The sequence below is a fragment of the Aquila chrysaetos genome, chromosome 13, assembly GCF_900496995.4.
Source record: "Aquila chrysaetos chrysaetos chromosome 13, bAquChr1.4, whole genome shotgun sequence".
Taxonomy (NCBI): Eukaryota; Metazoa; Chordata; class Aves; order Accipitriformes; family Accipitridae; genus Aquila; species Aquila chrysaetos.
In genome coordinates this window covers 4,357,111-4,378,759 of record NC_044016.1, presented here as the reverse complement: position 1 = coordinate 4,378,759, position 21,649 = coordinate 4,357,111, and the positions used below count along the sequence as shown (strand labels likewise).

General features: G+C 43.8%; 2 protein-coding genes across 5 annotated transcripts in view; both read right to left on the bottom strand.

Annotated features, from left to right (window-relative positions):
• Window positions 1–4,767, bottom strand: part of TOGARAM2 (TOG array regulator of axonemal microtubules 2) — a 53,381-nt gene extending 48,614 nt beyond the window's left edge. For 3 of the 4 annotated variants that reach the window (XM_030034912.1, XM_030034914.1, XM_030034913.1), the window contains exon 1: window positions 4,611–4,767. Coding sequence is in view for 1 of the 4 variants with exons in the window: in XM_030034911.1 (XP_029890771.1) it covers window positions 957–1,027 (71 nt within the window). In the remaining 3 variants the exon portion in view is untranslated. Of the gene's footprint in view, window positions 1–956; window positions 1,241–4,610 lie in introns of all 4 variants that reach the window. The other variant, XM_030034911.1, reaches the window with a different exon arrangement.
• A 13,498-nt stretch (window positions 4,768–18,265) lies between these two features.
• Window positions 18,266–21,649, bottom strand: part of WDR43 (WD repeat domain 43) — a 31,926-nt gene continuing 28,542 nt past the window's right edge. The window contains exons 15-18 of the mRNA XM_030034894.1: window positions 20,700–20,813; window positions 20,184–20,253; window positions 19,510–19,565; window positions 18,266–19,429 (exon numbers count right to left, since the gene is read on the bottom strand). Of these exons, the coding sequence (XP_029890754.1) occupies window positions 19,310–19,429; window positions 19,510–19,565; window positions 20,184–20,253; window positions 20,700–20,813 (360 nt within the window). The 3' untranslated portion in view covers window positions 18,266–19,309. The remainder of the gene's footprint in view (window positions 19,430–19,509; window positions 19,566–20,183; window positions 20,254–20,699; window positions 20,814–21,649) is intronic.

Here is a 21,649-nt window from a genome sequence, read left to right as displayed (position 1 = left end):
CTAAAGGGGTGGGCAAAGTCCATTAGCTCCACCGATGCTGCACCACGGACCACTATTACAGAGCAACACAAAGTGCTAACTGCAGCCCTCCTATACCCGCTCTGCTGCCTTGAAGTACAACTGCAGGGGTTACAGGCCCTGATGACTTGCTTTTAAGTGCTTCAGTGAGCTACTGTACACAGTGAGGCAGCTGCACAACATCAAAGCTGCACAAAAAATAAAACACTTTCCCACAACACCACATTAAAGCCAAGGCAAGAACCATGAATTCAGCCCCAGCGATGCAGAGTTCAGTCCTCAGACTTTAAAATCCCTCTGCACCTACAGAAAGATTAGTTGCACTTGTCCCAAGAGCCCCATTTTTCCCCTCAATACCATTCATCTGCCAAGCAGAAAATTTGTCGGCACAGTTTGGAGTGCAGGGCTGAGGCTTTAGGACTGCATTTCTGATACAAACGGCTCATGAAGTTTACAAACAGAGAACACACAAATTCAAAACCTGTAAAAGAACAGGTACTTTCATGGTAACAGACAGACCACCATGGAGATGAAAGATGAAGGTGCAGGGTAGGCATGTTTAGAAGCCCATGTTTTCCCACATGATTTACCAGGTGGAGGCCACCAAACCATGTTTGGGATGCTGGATCTGCTAAGTCATCTCAGTACCCCCCAACTCACAGCATGGGTCAGACAGTGGCCAGCCCTGAATTCACTGAGAGAAAAGTGACACAGAGAATCAGAGCTGTTTCTTTACTGTAAGTCTTACAAACAGCTGGAAAAGATCTTGTTTCATTCATTTCTGAAAGACAAAAAAAGTGTGATCATTTCAATGGAAAAATAAAAATGTTATCAGATTAAAAGATTTGTTTAGGCTATTGAACATCCATGTAATAAAGGTGATGGAGACTTGAATTGGAGATAGAGACAAGAGAAATTAGGCCTGCAACTCATTTTACCTGCCATCAACTTTGAAGAGGTCCTGAAACACACTTTCATCAGTCCCTGATAAGAGCTTGGCAAAGCACATACCACAAGCTGGAGGATACCCAGACTCACAGGCAGGTTAACAGCCTGTCTCAAACAGACGGCGATGTAACAGCTTATTCTTCACTTTCCTGTACTGGAGGACGTCGCGACAACATAAACACGGAGATGAGACACGATGAAGAAGGACCCCATTTCCTTGTTAACGGCTTTCCATTCAAATCCTCTACAGCTCCAGAAATTAGCTGCCTGAGCGCTACAGAAAGGAAAAATAGGCACAGGCTGGTGGATTTTTCTTTAAAAAAAAAAAACCCAAACAACAACAAAATCCAAGTATTTACAGACAACAATAAATTCATGGAGAAAAAGTTTTGTATGGCTACCTTGAATTTAACTTGTGTGAAAGGGCCGGCGGATTTTGGTTTTGTTTGTTTATATAGGTGCTTTTGAAATACAATTGTATAGGATGCAATCCTGCCTCCTTTTCCCTTCATTGAGCCTCTTGGGGCAGGGGAGGGAAATAGTAGGAATTAGAGGACCGAGTCTGACCCTGCTGAAATCAAACAGCTGCCGTGCCCAGCCTGTGGACATTTTGAGAAACAGCTCCTCTTCTGAATCGCATTATCCCTGTCAGTCCTGGGCAGAAAATGATTTCCAGTCACTAGCCCACAGCAGACGATAATAACAAATGAAAAATAGCCAAGCTATCGTTTACACTAGATGCCAGAAATGAAGTATGGGGGAATTCTGCAGGCACAGCGCATCGGTGGGAGAACCGAGGAGGAATGGCATCACCCCTGCCCGCTCTGAGGCAGTGGCAGCACAGTGGGAACAGCTCATTTAGCAGACAGCTCTTTTTCATCAAGCTGGTAGTTGTGTGCTGAGCCTTTTGTACGAAGCAGAGTTTGCTCATGAAAAGAGGCAAACAACAAGTGTATTGAAATGCCATAAATCCCATGTTGGCAGAGCTCAAAGCAATTCGAGCCTCCGTGCAAAATTAGGCCTCCGTGACTGCACCTAGAGGCAGGCAGGTAATTGAAACATCAGTACATCTGGAAGAGACTATGTGAGCGCCAAAAAAAGGAGAATTTGGGGGCAGGGAGAAAAACTTCACATGGAACTAGTGCCTGGGTAGAGGTGACTGCTAACCAGTTTGTAGATCCCAAGCCAGCTGCTCCTCAAAGCCCTTCAAAGTAGATCCCACACAGCCTAACCAAGAGCAAGGGTCAGCAGCTCAATGGAGCGCTGCGTTTTGCAGTGTGCATATACCTTCTCATATCCTCTCTGCACTCCGGCTGCAACAGTATGTTCTTCCCCACATGTTGTTGATGGTCTTGCCCAGCTACACTGCAAGCTTGCTTAGGCTGGAGACCCTTTCTACGGTTTTTTCCTCAGGATCAAGGGAGGTTCATCAGCATGCACTTTGCCTCCACCACACATTTTTCTGCAAGAAACTCTAGGCATTCAGCCACAGATAAGAAAGCATTTTGGTAAACTAGCCAAGTAGGGTTATCCCTTCTTTGCAGATGGGGAAACTGAGGCACAGAACTTGGAAACACAAGTTTTCAGCCTGGACGGTCACTGGTTTCCCATGGCTCAGTTCTGAGATACTGTGGATACCACTGCGATCACTTCAGCTGCTAAGGAAACAAATCTCTCTTCATACACGTTACTCATGCTGTGTCATTCGATTCCTTATCTGAGTGAGAGTGATTATGTCAGTGGTTTCACCATTATCTTAAAGCAAAGCCAGGACTCCACCATCTTTCTTGAACATAAAACTCCATCATCTAGTTAACAACATTTTCTGAGACTTTCAGCGAGGCTTTTTACAAGACATGCTGCCTCTCAAGAAATGAGAGGACTAAAAGGTGAGCTTCCTGCAGGGAATAGTTTTGTGCTCTGCTGTGGGGCATCGAGTGCTTCTCCGTATCAATGTGGATAATGCCGAATTTGATGAGTTCTGAGCAGTTACTGAAAGACAGTGGAGATTTGTATTGTTTGTACCTAGGAGTGTAAGATAAGCGCCCAAATAAAGTGTCCTTGAAATCTGGGTCTAATGGCAAGTCTAATACTGTGACAGGCTCTGCTGGAGGCTCAGGCAGAGTCATCTTCCTCTCTACAGCTGTCAAAGATCTCTGGGTCTGTGGGGCAAACATTGGCCGTGAAATTATAATATACCCTAGGGCTGATTGATTCTGGCTGCTCAAGTTTTTGGGGTTTGGGTTTGGTTTGGGTTGTTTATTTTTTTTAACCACAGGAGCCACAGGAAACCATGAGAAGAGATGACAGTTTAGGTCTTATCTCATTTCCATCAGTGCTAATAGCAAACCTGTAATTGATTTTAAATGTCATGGGAAAACCTTCAGCACACAGACTAAAAGATGGAATAAAGCTTCTTTATGTAGCCTGGAGTCTGTGCATTTTTTTAAAGATGCAATAAAAACCTTCACTGGAAGTATATTCTTCAATAAAAATACATATTTTCTCCAAACACATAGTTTGGTTGTGGTCTTCTATTTTCCACAGGACGGGCAAAAATGATCAAAACGATTTTCTGCCAAACAGTAGTTGAGATGTTCAGAAACATTTGACAAAGCTGTGCAACAAAAGCAGCTCATTTTTACATCAAATATTTGCCTTGTTAAGTTCCCACTAAAAAGAATTATATTTTGGCTAATATGCCTAGTGCTTTTGTAGGAAGTTTAAAGTTTTAGAAATTTCTCAGAGAAGCTACAACATCCGAGAGGAAGTTCTCGGCCAGTTTTTTTCCTAAAGCAAAGGAATGGGTGACTGGGATCTCACTGGTCCCACTGGTCCCCAAAGAAGCCCTAAGGAGAGCCCCGGAGGAGCTGTGGAAGGGATGCGGTGCACACAAGACTTGCAAACACTCCTGCAATCCAGATGGGCACAGCATTCAGCAATGGAACCTTGCCCAAGATAGACCAAAATGTGCCACCGGTTCAGCCAACAAAGGAGTGAACACAGGGGCTGGCTGCAGAGCCTTGAAGCCTGTTACACTGGGCATTTAAGGCAAGCCTAACTGTGTGTGATGAAGGAAAACCACTGACCTGTTCCTCTGAGCTCTAATGCAGTCTGTTTGGACTGAACATCTGCTAAGGATCACCCCAAAAGCCCTGGTGGTCCCTTGTATGGATGGATCCAGGCATCCTCCTCACACCGGCCAAAAGGCCAACCGCTGTCATTTCAGCGGCTGAGTGGCCTTCCCAGTGTGAAGAGACATGCAGCACACTGTTTCTTTGAGGGTCAGTGCCACTGGCTACAGGCTGCTTTTTCAGAAGTGTCAGAATTTTGTGTACCAGCCCTTGCACATAAAACATATCTGCTACAGAGCTGTCGATGCATCACCACAGGAGACAGGGAAGGAGCTAGCATACATTGAATCTGGTTTTCACATGCATTTTGCCAGGAATAACAAAGGCTATTATAATCCTGCATTCCCAAATGATCCTTTAAAAAAAATTTTTGAAACTATGACTCAAACACTAACAAGTAAAATCTACTCCCATGCAGCTAGCCAAGGAGTTCAAGTTCCCTTGGCAAAGGGCATTAACCACAAAGCAAATAACATGTTTGCTGCAAGAATGACAAGAAGGGAGACCTACCTTCATCTTTGTTTTTTGTTTACATGCTTCCATTAGTACCCAGGGGAGTTTAACTCTGGGCTGGGGGACATGGCATGGTAAAGTCCTCAGGTTTCAGCACTCCTCTGGCCATCCATCACCCTGCAACTTCTCCTCAGCTATTCAGCCCCGAGGCATTAAGCTGTCACAGCTCACTAAGAAATTAGACTTGATGACACCTAAGCAGATTCATTAATGCATTAAGCAAATGCAATCTGATTGGTTCCTTTTTTTAGGCATTTGGCAAGCAGTGTGCAAATAAACCTGGAGGATGAGGCTCTCAGGGGAGGGCAGGCAGCTTGCCAGTGTTCTTGCTTAAACGGAGGGAAAGAAAGCACCAGTTCCACAAAGCCGCACTAGAAGAATTTACAACCTACTGCTTGCTTCAAGACAGTAAAAGACAGAAGGTGGCATCAGTTGCTTCTGCCTTCTGGAGAGATGATGCAGTTTCCATAAGTGTCATTGCACACAGAGCATTTCAACTGTGAAGGCAATGTGGCACTAATCATGACCAAAACAAATCCCAAGGGACTAATTGTCCCTTGCATGTGGACTGAATGACACAAATCACCTCTGAATTAATCTTCAGGACTGTACAGGGAACATTCTTGTCATCCATAACCACGTGGCTGCTGGCTATGCAGCTGCACTGACTTACAACTTTTATTGTTCACTGCTCTTCCATCCTAATAACACAGCCTAAGCAACGAGGCCACCAAACCAAACCAACTCGAAGGGAGGCAGTTGCTGGTGTCAGGCACGTATCTTCACTGTTAATTCTGTCACATCCTATAACATGCACCAGCTGGCACAGGTGGTGTGACTCAAACATCTGTCCTTCCCAGAGACTCACATTTCATTACTGATAAATATAGCTACTGGCCCTGTAATTCAGTAGAGTTACAGTTTTGCAAGGCACTTGAATACATTATGATTGGCATATATTTGACTTGTGCAGGCACAGCTTGCCCATAGTATTTTCACCTTGGGCAATGATCTCATTAGACCTCAAGAATTAAGCAGGACCAGGCTGGAAAGATGGTTGGAGGAGAATCCTTAAGTGCAACAGGACACAGGACGTGCAATTCCATAAGAAACACATTTCTAGGAGATACTGCTATGTGAAGACATTTTGCCAAGACATTTTGTGCATGACTGCAAAGTACGCCTTCTTTGGGGGGAGGAGAAATCAGTAAAATCCACACCAGTATGGTCTATACATTAAGTATACCTATATTTATGTATAGGAATATTATCCATGTGATCTGATCATATAGGATGTAGCTATTTGTATTCTGCTCAGCTAAATTTCCCAAGGCACCCACCACATGCATTGCCATTCTTCACTGCAAGGTGACTGTAAAGCACTTATATGGCAGAGGATAATGTAGCAGTTGTTCCCTGCTTAACCTCCTCTCCAAGTTACTTTTATTTATTAGAATTAATGCTCTTGATTATTTTTCTATAATAAACACAAATGCCAGCCTCGTGGTTCTGGACAACCTAGCGAGAGCAAAATAGCACACATGCAGCTCAGTGCTTATTCCTTCCTCCAATATCCAAGGAGTCCGCACAGCCTGACGCTGCAACCATCTTACTGTAATAGAGTAATTCCCATTTCTCATGTAGGCTTTGCACTTACAGATGGAAAGTCCTCATGTGCCACTTCTGCAGGAAAAGGCTACCTAGATTGCCACTGAAGGAAGTGAGGCAACCAGACTTCAGAACCCCTACTGATAATTTCCTCATTTTGTTTTTAAAAATCTTTTGTTTCTCTCAACACCTATTTAATTCTACTGCTGAATATTTAAAGAGATAAGATGCTCTGCAAAAGTTATAACTTAGCTGCTGGCTGATAAAGGTCTTGAGTTTTAAAGCAAAACTGTATCTATTGACACAGATATTTTGTTTAGAAAAACAAGCTTTGGTTGAAATGTTTGTGAATAAATTAGCTGACAAATATAGCTCATTTTGCTATCTACAAACCAATACCGACTTTTATGCAGAAAGTGATTATTAGCAAATATTTTACAAATAGCTCACAGAAGCAACATTCAGCTGAGTAATTATTCTTGGAACAATTCGCCACACTGCTGCTTCTGTGCTCGTGGTATATGCGCAAGTGGGTGCCCATGCCATATGGCACCATTTCTGCTTCCTAAGTAATTGAAGCGGGCAAAAACCAGAAACAAAATGAACCCTAAATTACAGCTGCTTTTCAGTTTGAATTTTGAGCAAGCAATTATATGTACTAAAATTCTTGAATCTTTGCAATTTCTGAATATTTCACTGAACAAACCAGTAGCTAGGCAAAAAAGCTCCTGTAATAGCAACCACAATGCAGCTTTTCCCAGAAGATATCACAACATGATCATGAGTTTTATTCACAAAAACATAAACCAACCTTTCTTCAACCTGACCCATTCAGCCTGCTCTATTAGTTTCTCATCATACGACTCTTAGTGAGTCTGAAGTTCTGGACACAGCAGTCATTTGCTGCAAAAGAAGGTATAGCTGTGTCAAAGTGTAAGTTTTTCTGAGTGTGTCCTACTAGACAGATATTTAAGGGCTCTACAACTGCTTGTATAACACTGAAAAAGGCATTTCTGTTTCCCATGCGCCCAATGTCTGGAAGGACACAAGACCACACAGTTCCACAGCCCCAAACCTCCGTGAGCTTCCCCTGGCAGCCAGCCCACCCCCTGCTACCTCCACAGGGAAACTCTTCTGCTCATGGCCAAGTCAGGGTACACAAGCCCCAAACAGCTGCATATCTCAGCAGTAGAGCTGAAGGAATAAATCAATGTGGGTCCATTAGCAGCCTAGTCCTTGTTTCACCCAACTGAAGCATCACACTTGCCTCTCCTGAAGAACAGCTATATAAGCGCAAACTGTATGAAGCTGGAAAGCAGCTCGAACAACTTTCAGCCCATCATTGCATTATTTGGGTTTTTCTTTGACACAGCAGGAGGGTTACATGAAGATAGACCAGATCCTGAATAGGAGGCAGCATCACCATATGACTGATCTACTGTATTTTGGGGAAGGGAGTGGGAGAAGAACAACAACCACCAGGCTGCAGTGTGGTTTGCCTGCTCATCACAAAACCTTTCCAACACGTCTAACCAGCAGTCTCCTGACCAACAACTGCAAAACCTCTATACTCTTGTGTAGCACTTAAACAGTTAAATATATTTCAGTGCAAAACCCCCTACGTCCTCTTTACAAGTAGGAGTCAATGTCTTACCCTGTTTCACATCTGGCCATCACTTCATTTTTTTTAAGCTATGTAATTAAGAGCTTATATAAAGTTGATTTAAAGAGAGCCTGCACTCTGGATGACTCCACTGAGAGTGAGGTAAAAGAGCCTTGACAGGTCAGGGTTGGGTTCATTTGCTTTGTTTCCTCGAATATCTGAAGTTTCAAGGAGGGGTCCTAGGGAGTGCAAAGGATCTGAACAGAGGTGTGACTGGAAACCAGATCCCTTGGGGATCTTCAGTTCTTGTCTAATTCATAAATTTCCCAACAGCTCACATCAAGCACTCTGAAGCAGAGATCACAGCTGGGTTTATGCCCTCCATTAGGATGAAATACTGTATCTGCCCATGGCGGGTCTCTTGCGCCTTGCTCTAAAATACAGAGCCCAGGACTGCCAGAGACAGGACTCTGGACAAGACAGGTGATCTGAGCCCCATCCCACCTGTCAATTCACATGTTCCTAATTAAGCACACCTTGTCTCTCACCTTTGTGAAACAGGCCAGTTAAATTAGCTGCAGCTTTATTCCTCTTGCAAACCTCTGCCTGACTTTCAACTAGCTGATTTCACAGCCATTTGCAGCCCTGTAATTAACAGCTTATTTATAAATACCTTCTCAAGCTTCATACGCAGTGCTGGCAGGTGGTCATCACACCTCCAAAACCAGGTGCCCACTCCAAAGCAGATACACCTTTGTGTCTGCACCAACATTACACCAAGGCAATTTCAATAACGTATAGCCAGCGTGTTTCAGAGTGCTCAGCAAAGGTTTGTGGGTTTGGGTGCAAGTGCTAAGCACCCTGCAGAGGCTATTTGAGGGCTAATTAGGAAGAGGGAGTGAGCAGGAAACCACAGAGCAAGGTAAGGGATGAGGGACAGCTGTCAAGGAGGCAGTTTCTCATTTTCAGTCAGATCATTGACCCTCAGCTCCAGATCCAGTCCCTATTCTCCTAATACTTTACTCACTATACGAAAGCAGTTTGGTGCTCACCAAAAAAAGGGGGAGTTCTTCATCTCAGTCAGCCTGTTACCCAGTCAGGCGTCCACACCCCAAACCAGCTGCAGGAACCAGCCCTCTGAAACGAGGCTGGAAACTCTCTGAAGAGCACGATGAAGCAAAACTGAAGCAGTTCCTGAATTTCTTCCGAGGGAATAGCGCTTGTTTAGTACATGCTCTTTGGTGAGGAATTGGGTGCCCGTGGGGAGGCTTTGGGAGCGGGGTTCTGTGGGGCAGTCTCTGTGAGGAGAGGCCGGGGCCGGTCCCGCCGCTGCCCCACCGCAGGGCCCTGCCCAGCCCCTCAGACAAAATGGCGGCACCTGGGCGGAAGCGTGCTTAAGGGAGGGCAAAACGCCACAAAGAGAGAGGAGTGAGGAAAAAAAACGAGAGAAACGGCCCTGCGAGCACCAAGATCAGACAAGGAGGAGGTGCTGCAGGCATCAGAGCAGGGATTGCTCTGCAGACCCCAGAGAGGAGACCATGGTGGAGCAGGTATCCATACTCAGCCCACGGAGGACCCCACACCAGAGGAGGCAGATATTTCCTGAATAAAGCTGTGGCCCATGAAAAACCTGTTCATCCTGAAGGACTGCAGCCCAGGGAAAGTACCCACACTGGGACAGGGGAAAAGTGTGAGGAAGAAGGAGCGGCAGGGAGCAGCTGTTGTGGACTGACCGCAGCCCCCATGCCCCTGCACCACCCCGTCGAGGGGGACACGGGAGGTAGAGGTGTCAGGAATGAAGGGGTGAAGTTCAGTCTGGGACAAAGGGGAGGGGAAAGGTGCTGTTTCACTTTTGCCGTTGTTTCTCACCATACAAATCTCTTTTAACTGGCAATAAATCACATTAATTTTCCCCAAGTCTGGTCTGTTTTGCCCATGATGGTAATCGGTATGTGATCTCCCCATCTTTACCTCTGCCCATAAGCTTTTTTCCATCTTATTTTCCTCCCACACTGTACAATTATGGAGAGGGAGCAGGAGAGTAGATGGGTGGGCATCTGGCAGCTGGCCAAGGTCAACCCACCACAGATGACATTGCTGCACTGGCACTGCAGTGACAAGAGGAGATGAAAAATGTAGGATCTCCGTGTAAGCTCCAAGAGAAACATGGGGTGACCAGACTCCACAAAACCCACTCTAATTGCTACAAGACGGCTCAGATACACAGGCAAGAGGTACAAGTATAAAACACTACACTTAACTCCTAGAGGCCCCCTTTGGCAAGGCCTGGAAAGCAAGGGAAGATATCTGCAGCTGTTTTAAGACTTCTCATCCCTTGCAGCTGTATTCATATTTCTAAAAGGAAATTACAGGGCTGCACTTGAGTTCTACCCTCAAGGCACACATCAGAGTTGAACTTGCACAGTCACTCATTTTTGTTTCCCCCCCGCCTCTAATGAACAAGAATTTCTTGCACACATACACCTCCCTTCTGCTCTGTCAGCCTTTCCTCTCTTCACATACTGAGCCGGAATTGTTTCCCATTAAATCATACTTTAAACCCTTTTAGAGTACAGAAATGCAAAATGCTGCAGTTAAGATAGCTGGAGCAGATGAGACACAACCTCCCCCCCCGCGAAGCCTCCCTTCTCTTCAAGATATTACAGTACTATCATATAAAACAGCATTAAATGCTGTTTTTTTAAACGGCGCTGTTTATTTGGCCCTGGCAAGTGAGAGGTGTTAACCAAAGGAAGGACTGCGAAACAGAGGGATGCTGAGAGGAACAAGAGCAGGCTATCTTAGGAGATGCTAATCCAACAACTGAAAGCATCGAGCTGCCTGGGGAGGTTAATGGAAGGAAGATTTGTACAAGAGAATCTACTCTAACCTAATCCTTCAACAGCCATAATGCGATGACACTTGGAGCCTCACTCAGCAAGCCCTATTTTTGACGTTCAGGGCATTTCTTAGCAGATGCAATTAAGGCTCTAATCTTAAATCCTCGGGAGAAAATAAGTCTTTGGCCTCAAAGTTAGAGGCTTTGTCTAATCAGTCATTTCCTCTCCTGAGTGACACAGTGACATCAGCTCCTGTACCTGGCCTCAGCGTTGTATGCTGAACTCCCTCCGGCAGTTCAGTAGCTCTCAACAGCCTCAGCAAATGGCACCTACGACTCTCCTGCCCTCCCAGACCTCTGCTACTCTCTCCACCAGTTTAATGTCCCAGCACATCAATGACATCTCAGTATCAGACCCCCTCAAAAGGGCAGCCTCTGCATAACCACATACTTCAGTCTAGAGCAGAAGTTTCAGCTGTGGCAAATGCCACACTGCAACCATCACTGCCTTCAACAGATTTGTGGAGACATCAAGGGGGAAATACGGCCTTTACAGAGGAACTAACGGAGGCATTTATTTAGAATAGTTTTTTTGCAGTCACCCCCTGAGGAACATAATGATGTCCCAGAAATATGGCTATCCCTGCCCTAACTTCAGCATTTTGCTCTGATCCCCTCCCCTTTTCACACTAGCCCCTAGCAGCAGGGAAAGGGCTAAGTGTGGACAACAAAGCAACATCACCAGGTTTTAGGACTAGCACGCCAGCCAGCAAAGAACGGGGACTTGCTATTTTAGACCACCTGCGTATTCAGCCTGTTTACCAATAAATTAGGCTTGGTTCTTTGGGGAGATGCTTTTTGAAGCCACGGGAACTAAAATTACACTTAAAAATCAATGATAGCTGAGATTCTGCACACACTAGCAAAGCTTCATGCAGCAGAGAAACACACTGTACAAATTAATTTGGACACATAGACCACGCTTATTCAACTCCCTTTTCTACAGATACATTCTCACAAGGACCAGATTGGCATCCTTTATGGTCCCTGAGTGCACTTAAGTTCTGTGTATTTCCAGAAGTGCTATCACTGCTTTATGTAAAAACTGATTATCAAGTTCTTTCTTTTTTTCTGTCACTCCAACATTTTAAGAATATTGCAACAGCCTTCCCCACAGAGGGCACAGACTGATGCGGCGCGAGACAGAGCGCCAAAAGTCACGTTCAAAGGGGCACATGCTGAGGCTTGCCTGCGTGATGGATCACAAAGGCAGCGCAGATGGAGGTGGAGTACTACAGCAGTTTTGTTATCTGCATTTTCCCCACCATTTTGCAAAGCAATCACTAGCTTGGAGCTGCAAACTGAAAGACAAGAAAAACCTGCCTTGATGGTGATTTTATCTCTTCCACCCCTCCCCCAAATACGTACCCCTTTCTGAGGGTATTTTAGGTGTTTCACTGCCTTGCCCAGCAACAGAAGCAATCTGACATTTGGTCACCTTTCCAAAATAGTTTGGAATACAGCACTGTTATCAACACATCCATTTTTAAATGCTAGACTATGACTAGTCCCAGGAACACCACTGCTTCCCAGAGCAGTTCTGAACAACACGAAGAACTGAGAGCATCTCGCATCTGGTGAGCAGCTCTGGAGCAGGATTTCACTTGCACTGCTGCCCACTGTACTACCCCTCAGCAGCGCTCCTTGCCAGGACTGAGTAGGAAACAAAATTTTCAGGCTGAAGTCTGAATTCAAGATGGATGAATTCAATGGACTTGAATTTAAAAACAAAACCAGAAAAAAAACCCAACAACAACAACAAAAACTACCGAAAAACCAAAACTGACATAATTGGGGATTCTTTTATGAGTACCTAAAGGAGATTAAATGAAAATACTAAAGTCAGTTTAAAAACAATCAATTCCAAAGAAAAAGTCAGCAGTTCTGTTAGAATACTAAAATAAAATGCTTCAGCCTCTCCTCAATAAAAACAGCCATAAACCGTCAATATTTCTCTTTAATTTTTCACTCCTTTATCATTCACTACACCCTCTCCCTTTTTGGTGCATCAAACTATTAGTCTGCTCAAAATTCATTTCTTCTGCAAATGTACCATTTCCAAGTTGAATTGAAATCTCATTTCAAACTTCAAGCTTCCAGAAAAGCAAATATATTGAGACACCACTTCTGAGCTAAGCGCAACCCTGTGTCAATAACAAGATACGCTTGTCCTAAAAGACAGACTAAAAGCAGATCATCCACAAAGAGCAGTGAGGACCACGGTTCTGAGCCATGGTGTGAAGACAAGGGTGACCTTACCAGGGACACAGGAGGAGGATGTTAATCAGCCCACCAGTGTGTCCAGCGTGGTTTCCTACTTGCAACATTTTGGAAGCACCAACAAGGACCTGGATGCCACCTAGTGCTGTTCCACTCAGGCTTTAATTGTATAGAAATGCAAATGTTAATTTTCCCCATCTTTTACAGGTTCAGCACATCGTGCATCAGGCTGGCTTGATCATCATTCCAGTGGGGTGCCTTTGGAAGATCCAGGGACGTGCAGCGACAGAAGTCTCCTGCGCAGCAGACGGTTGCGGTTCTTCTGCTTGCAGTTTCTAGCAGTGGTCATCATGGCACTAATACACATTAGAAAAATTCATCTGGAATAAGCAAAGATTGGCAAACTAAGTTAGAATTTATGGACCTGGGGGGGGGGAGGGGGAGGATGGGGGAGGCAACAACCCCTGGAAGCACCAACCAAGCTCCAAAATTTTTAATCAGACCTCTTCACAAAGCAGCAGCAAGTGCAGGTTTCAGTGCCTTACAGAGGGAGTCTTCTGTGGAATTACCTTAGTTAGAGAACAATGTATTTACAGATATGAGGGAAAAACCCTTCCTATAAACATGAAAATATTTCACTGGAAATGAGAAGACTGTAGAAAAGGAATTGTCACTTTAAAACTCCTTTTATTTAAAGGTAAAGTCATTTAGTTTGAAGCATCCACCAGAGTTCACACTTTCCAGAACAACCTTCCCTTCATTCTATTAGTTTCCTCCACTAAATGTACCCCTTTACCAAATCTTTAATTGTATCTACAAACTCTATTTCAGCTACACACCTTGCTTTGAGGAGCCCGAAAGCACAATAAAGCTTCAGAGAACCACAGGTTTGGAGGGGACCCAAGCTCCTTCCAACCTACAAGTGCTGGAAGCCAGCCAGCTGAAAAAGTGACTACAAGTACCTGTGTTCCTACATTTCCTGAGTTCACACCATGAGATTTTTTGCATTCCAGAAATCTCTGAACCGACACAGCGCAACTCCATCAAAAGCAGATTCTACCAACCTTCACTGTCAATCCCCATTCTCAGAAAACCCAGATTCAGCTGGGGGCAGAAAACATTTCTTTGATCCGATTACAGAAACTTCCAACTTGAGGCAGTTGAAAGGGTCATCGGTTCCTGTGTGGTATCATTTCAATCTGACTTACCTCTACACCACCTTTTTGGGAAGTGTCACAAATGGTCTCACCCGATTCTGAGTGGGAAGATTTTTAATACTTTCATTGATGTGGACATGAAAAAGATTCTTGTTGATGCCAGTTTCCCACAGCAACTGTTGCCGTGGTTATAAATCATTTATTGCCCCCCATTGGCCAACAGCTGAATATAAAGAATGAGTTTACTATGTGCGAGAGAGCATGACAAATGCACAAGCCCGCTCCTTCTGAAATATGCCATCAGGCACCGAAATACTGTTGACTGCTTTATTGCAGGGGCTTTGGGAAGTCACTAAAATAACCAACAGACAAGTGCTCTCTAATGTTGAAAGAAGACAGTCCTCCAATTCACAGATGCAAAGATCGAGGGGGTCCTAAGCTTGTGTGTGCAGTAACCATTATGGGAGGAACCTAGAGACAACCCCCTGCCTGCCAAGCCCCCATGGAGCTTAAGGGAAATATTTTCTTCTCAAGGACAAAATGCACCATTAATTCCTTAAGTTATTCCTAAATAACTTAGAGTGCTCATTACTGAGCCAAGGTATTTGAAATAACCTAGTTAACCCCATCTCTGTGATTAGAAGAGCTTTGGATAGGCTCCAGGTCTGACCATGACTTCACTTCCCCTCCTAGATAATGTGAGATTCACTTACACAAATCTTATTTATCTCTCATACCTCCTTGCTGAGCGATTTTGTATCTTGCTGCCAAAACAGAAGCAGACATGAAGGCACTTGGACAAAATTTTCCTCATGCAGAGGCCCAGGCTCTCTTCCAAGCAGGATTTTCTTTATGATCTTCTTGATTTTGTGAGCGCTGGGTATAAGGTAGTTTTGGAGAAAAGATCCAAGACAGAGGCTATGTTTTAGGCAGCAGTTGAGTCAAAAACAATCATGCTGGCAACAACCAAACGTGTTTTGGCAAGTTATTTCCTCTGCTTGAGTGCAGTGATTTCCCGCATGTTACTTCTGCAACCCCAACAGGAAGTGGATCTCTCTCTCCAGTTCAAAACAAGCCATTATAGATGTTTAAATGAACTGAAAAACACCACAGCTGTCACAACGTAAGAGCTGAGGCATCGAGACACCATAACTTAATATTGCATGCTACCTGCTTTACAAGATCACCTCCAAACCACAGCTCCAGCAGCCCTCCCAGTGACTCCAGGTGCTCTGCACACCTCGTTAGAGAGCTTAGGGACCTACATGCTGGGAGGGAGATGGCAAGACTGATCCCAAACCCAGTCCCTAACTGGAAGGGTATGCCACCTGGTTGCCAGCCAAAGTAGCAGTCACCCACTTTAACAGACTCAAGATAGGAGGAATAATTTTTCCTTCCAGGGTTCATCATACCACCTTCTAAAGCAAAACCGAAGTTTTAAGTCGCCCACCATAAATTAACTTGAAAAGCATCTGTCTTTTCTAAAAAACAGGGAAACAAAGAGTCTCCTGGATGGTTCATCAAGGTCCCACAGCTGTGAGTTTGGACAAACCTGCTCTCACAGCTGTGAGTTTGGACACAACTGCAAGGAAACAGAGTGTCTGCCACAACCATCTCTCTCCAGCCCCCTCCTTCCAGGATGCAGGGAACCAACATCCCAAAGGCCACAGATGAGTTTCTTAGAGGCAAAACTGTGCACAGAATGAGTTTTTCTTATCACCAGACAGTTCCCTCCCACACAAAGAAGGGTGAATACAGTACCAAATGCTTGTTTCATCACAAGACAGCCTAAACTACTACTTGGCTATCAAGCTATATGCCATCTCCATAATTTTCACATGCAGCTTGCAAATGTCTACATGCTGATTTTCCCAGTACTCAGGAATTTTCCGAGAACTAGTTGTGCATCCTAGATCTTTCCTTCTTTTCTCCCTTTCCACATCCTCCTCTACCCTGCCTCCAACAGCACATTTTGCTTTTGTTTGCTGCTTCTTAACCCATGTCATTGAGATTTTGTGACAGAATAGCCATTAGCAAAAGGAATTTAAAGGATGAATGAAAATGTTTTTTTTTTTTAAAAATCAGTTAAATCACTTCCCATAGCATGCAGGGAGACCAAGAGCAAAACACCTATACTCCAAGTCCTTACACAGCAGAACCTTTAACAGACACAGGTGCACATCCCACATAGGCAGATCTTATTCCCCTACCAAACTTCTGAGAATCAGGTGAAACACTGAAATATTTAGCAAGACAGGCAAAAGCACCTCTTGCACCACATCCTGGTGTAGTACTAAGTCCCTTTGGAAGCAGAACCATAACGAGAGGTGAGAATGAAAGCCACACCATCTTACAGCAGGATGCATTTAGCAACAATGTGATCATAATATCCTCAAAGGCACAATTCACAGGTTCCTCTTCCACGCAAAGGAATTTTTGTGGAGCTGGTTTGACACCTCCTGGCCATCTATGGTATTGCTCCTTATCACATTCAAAGTTTATTTACTTTTACAAACTGGAAATAAGGCCATCACCACATGAAAAACAGCAAACAAAAATCCCTTATGCTGCGCAGTGGTGCCTGGACAGATGTGAAATACACACCTATAAAAGCGACACAATACTAGTTAGGCAAATAAAAGCAAAAGGACACCTCAGTCTCCACCCCGCTGATTTGTTGACTGCTCAAGCACAGAGGCTTGCTCTGGGCATACCTCAGACTCTTTACACAAACCCTCATCCAACCTCTGCTGCTCTGGATGAGCAGCTGGTCTGTCCTCCTTAATCTCTTCATTGCTCCAAAACTACCAGGATTAGGGCTGCAATGGAGGACTTACCCCATTTCCAACCTCTTTCTCCAGACAATGCTCCATCTTTGGAAAACGAAGACGCAGCTTAGTCATCAGCTGGCTGCGACCTTGACTTTGCACATAAATAGTTGCAAGAATTAGAAAGTGCACAGAATTGTCAGTTATCAGCTCTAAGGTGAGGGAGATTTTTGGAACAACCAGCCCAATTGCTTGCAGCTGCCACAGCCAAACAGTTTCACACAGAACAGCTGCTTGAAGATGATGCAGGCAGAGGGCTCAGAAGACAGAGTGACCTGGCTGTCCTAACACCAGAGTAGGAGACCAGAACTCATAGCCCTGCTACCAGCTTGCTGTCTGATACTGAAACAGATTTGCAGAATCTCAGTATCGGCGAGACCAAAGAACAAACAAAACATTCTTGAAATCCCCCTCCTCTTCCTGCTGCCAGGTTCTCCCACAGCTCGACTCCTGGAATAGGTTTCAGGTGCACTGAAACGATGGACACAGGTAATGCCTACCTTACAGGTACAATGGGGAGTGGTGGGAAGTTTCCAGTGCCACCACTCCCCACACCCAAACAGTGCCAACAAGATACTCAACCTGCTCTTTGACCCCAACCCACGGCTCCTGCTTTGACTTCTGGAAAGGCTGGGACACAGATACATGTAGAACCTTGCACAACCAAAACACAGCTGCTCCTTGTGTTATTCCACACCCCAAAACCTCATCAGACCCACACTCACCTGAGACGCAACAGACCTTCATTCACACCCCTCTTTTGCCCGATTTGAAGCCTGCCTGCATATCGTAACATCAGTACTGGTTGAAAACTTTCACATCAGTTCAGCCTAATTTGGTGGCTTGTGTGAGTAGAGAGCACACAAGTGTTGGCATTTATTTTCACAGCATCTCAGAATTAAAAAAAAAAAGAGCCCAGCTTTACAAATTATTAAGACACTAATTTACTGTCAGTTAAAACCCTCCAAAGACTGGAAGCCTCCAACTGCTGGCCTTCTACCTCCAGCTCTCCGAAAGACAGAACACGTCTCTTCCAGCTTTGTCAGTGACACGATCCCCTACACCCTCAGGCAATGCTGCAACTCCAATGCAACCCCCCAAGCAGCAGACAAACCAACAGATAGGACTGAAATGGAGGGAGGTAAGAAACTGATAACAATAGATGCTTTGCAGAACACTGTAAAAACCAATAACAGTAGATGCTTTGCAGAACATTGTAACCTTTTATGTTAGCTTCCTCCTCCGCTAGAAATCTGCTTTCTACAAACAGCTTCTCATCCTTAACCACAACCCCTAGCCACCTAAGGTCTCTCTCAACAAACACCACAGGACAGGTATTTGGTAAAGGAGATGTATATTTATTCACTTTACAAAGAGGGTGGTACTTAGTTGCAACAGCTCCATTTATAGACAAATATATTATTGTACAATATAGTGGTGAATGGCTCAAACCTTTACCTTGTTTTGCTCTTAAAAATGTCTGCACCACTTCAGCTTCCATTAGCTGAGCAAATAGCTGTCCTTGTTCTGCCACTGAGAGATTAAAAATCCGTAATAAAGGTATAGCTGTGCGCTACGTATTCACAAGCATTCACCTTCTCATTTCCCTGTGTTACTCCCCTCTCCCCAACCAATTCAACACAGTCTATCCTCTGGGTTAGCATTAAACTTATATACAGCCTCCATTAAAACAAAATTAGGAGCCAGTGATAGTTCTAATGTCCTTTTGAAGCACAAGAAAAGTCATTGATTTGTACATATAAAAGTCTTGAGTTCAAATCTGTTAAAAAAAGAAAAAGCTATTTTTAAGTCAGGTTGTCATTTAGATATTGCCAATGCATGGCTAAACCAATGAAGGATGCGGGGGGAAGAAAAGAATTTCAGTAGAGAATTTAAATATTACAAAAATATCTTTTTTTTTGGTCTTTTTTCTATTTCTTTTTTTTTTTAAAAATGCAGCAGGATGCCCACTTGCTATTGCTAACTGAAGCATGGAAAGAAGGTATAGACCAGTTGTCTTTGATCCTTGAATATTTGAAACAAATTCAATGTAAAGCTGAACCAAGTTTACCACACAAACAGCGGTGGCAGATTTATTTCACTTGAGATACAAATGCATGTCCACATGACAGGCATAATCTGACCATGAGGTGGAAGAAATGTTTCTATAAGTAAGCGCAGGGAAATAGGGCGAGAGAAGGCTGGCATGGTTAAACATTCTGGATTCAGAAATGCACAGTGCCCCACATGTGCCTCTGCACACAGGCCGTGCATGAGTCTGCACTCCCTATATGCAAATATGGCATCTTTCAGCAAGATGATCCAGAATTAGAGTTTGGTGGCCCACTTGTTTAAACTGTTAAAATTATTCTTTCGTGCTGTTATTCCTCTTCACTCTCATTTTCTGGTTCCAAATCAGAATCACCATTGATTTCCTTTTCAACAGTCATGTCTTGCTCATCAGATTGCTCCTCTTTTTCTTCATCTTCATCCCAGTTTTCCTGGGGAAAAAATAAACAGGAACATTTGAACTTTGACAGTCACATGCAAATGGGAGAAGACCTGATCTAACTCCACTTACATCAGAGTCTTTATCTGCAATCATCTCATCATCCGAGCCTTCCTCCTCCGAGGATTCTGCAAAGAGAAAACAATCCCTCAGTCTGGAGAATAGATTTTAAAATATCATTGTGCAAACAAAGCCCAGCCTCACATGTTGCTAAGTCTCCAAACTGTGCTATTTCAATTCCACCACTAATTCTACCTGAAGATTAGGTTGATCAACATGAATTAGGAACAAGTCACTTCTGTTACGATTATACAGTATAAAGTTGCAGTAGAAAAAAAGGCCAAATTGGAATTGTACATGCACACACAGACATCCACTACCTTGACATTCTGCTGACTCAAATGTAAAAGTGCCTTGACTGTATCTACCTTAGCTGAAGGGCAGCTAACACTAGAAATTTGAGGTTGCCAGTTAAGCAGCATACTGAACTTCCAATTAACTGATACCTTAATTTGTGAAAGGGATGGGAGGGAATGAAAGGAAATAAGAGAGGAGGAAGGAAGGAAGAACCAACTACAAGATGCCTGCATCATTAACCACTGACTTTACTGCCATGGACTTCCCACAGAAACTCTCTACTTGCAGACTGTACACTAACAGATAAGCACAGGAGCATGATGAACTGCCATCAAGTATCAGCCGTCACGTGAATCCAGGAGCTGAGCTACACCGCATACAACACTTACCATCCTCATATACCAGCTTTGCGGTCTGATTAACCTCAGTTACATCCTGAACTGTTTCTGATGCTGCAACCTGAAGGGAATTTGCAGATTAGCCTTAGATGCAATCATATATTGCAACCTTAAAAGTCAACAAAACTCATAACAATGTAAATGAAGTCTACATCAAGTTTAACACACATTAATTAATTTATAGTAGTAGTTTAACAGCCAAACAAGTATGAAGGACAAAGTAAAATTTTAGAGGCATCTGCTCTAAAGTGGCCCAGTACCTCCTATTTATTCCCCTTTTAAAACTTATGGGTTAGTAGACACATTTGGCAGGAAAAAATGTGTTACACTTCCAGTGTGCAGGGACTGACTAGTCAATTAAGCATACTGCTTTGAGTGTTATCAGCGTAGCTGTACAGCAGCTGTATTAAGTTCCTGATGACAGGTCCCATCAGATGTAATCACAACAGGACGTTAAGTCTCCAAATAATACTTCTGCACATCCCATGTTATTTAGTTGGAACTCACCTGGGTGACAAGAATGAAGAGTCTTCCATGCAGACGGGAAAGCTTATGCAAAGTTTTTACCCTGCTTTCCATTAACTGGTATAGCATTCCCAGTTGAGGAATAAGGTCTGGCAACTTGGGAGGAGAGAAGGATGAAGAAAAATGAAGCTGTTAACGAACACATCACAGATGTCTTATTTTTAAATTTTTAAACTACCTTTGTACATTTGGGGCAAACAATCCTTGCTCACATTATCCTAGACAAAAGGGAAAGCTGAGGGTTCACAGAAACCACCTGCAGCCTGATCAATTAACATTTAGCCACATTTAGAAACATCATCTACTTTCAAAATATGGCAGTTCTTATACTACTTTTCCTTTCCACAGTCACTACCGTAAACAGATGTCAAAGCACTGTTTGGAAAGCTGTGTAAATGGGAACTGAATATACACCAGAGTACCAATGCAGCATCAGCAACGTGTGCAAGTTCTGATGCACAGCAATCCTATAATAAATGGGAGGAAGGACTAACAGTGCCAAAATGCCTTTTTCTTAACTGAGCCTTTTTCTTAAGCCATTACTTGTAAGGCAAGGCTGGACTTCAATCCAGAAGCTACATTACTTACTACCCTGCCAACTTTGGCACACCTTTACCCTATAAATCTAGCCATGCCCAAGATAGTCTCAAGATGAGCATTACAAAAGCAAGGCAAATTTCATTCTGTAAGATTTAGCGACACAGGCTAGATTACTCTTTGACAGTAATTTTGTTCCCTAACTCTCACAGGTATGACATAACTTATCTTGGTTTGACTTTGGGATGACTATAATTATGTCATGAATGACTAAGACAATTTATAACCAGTGTGCAGCAATTCGGCAAAAGTGGCAGAAGTATAGCCCTCTGTACATTGATTTGGGCACTGCCATATGTGGAGAGCAGGAGACAGATTCCTGAAGGAAGAACATA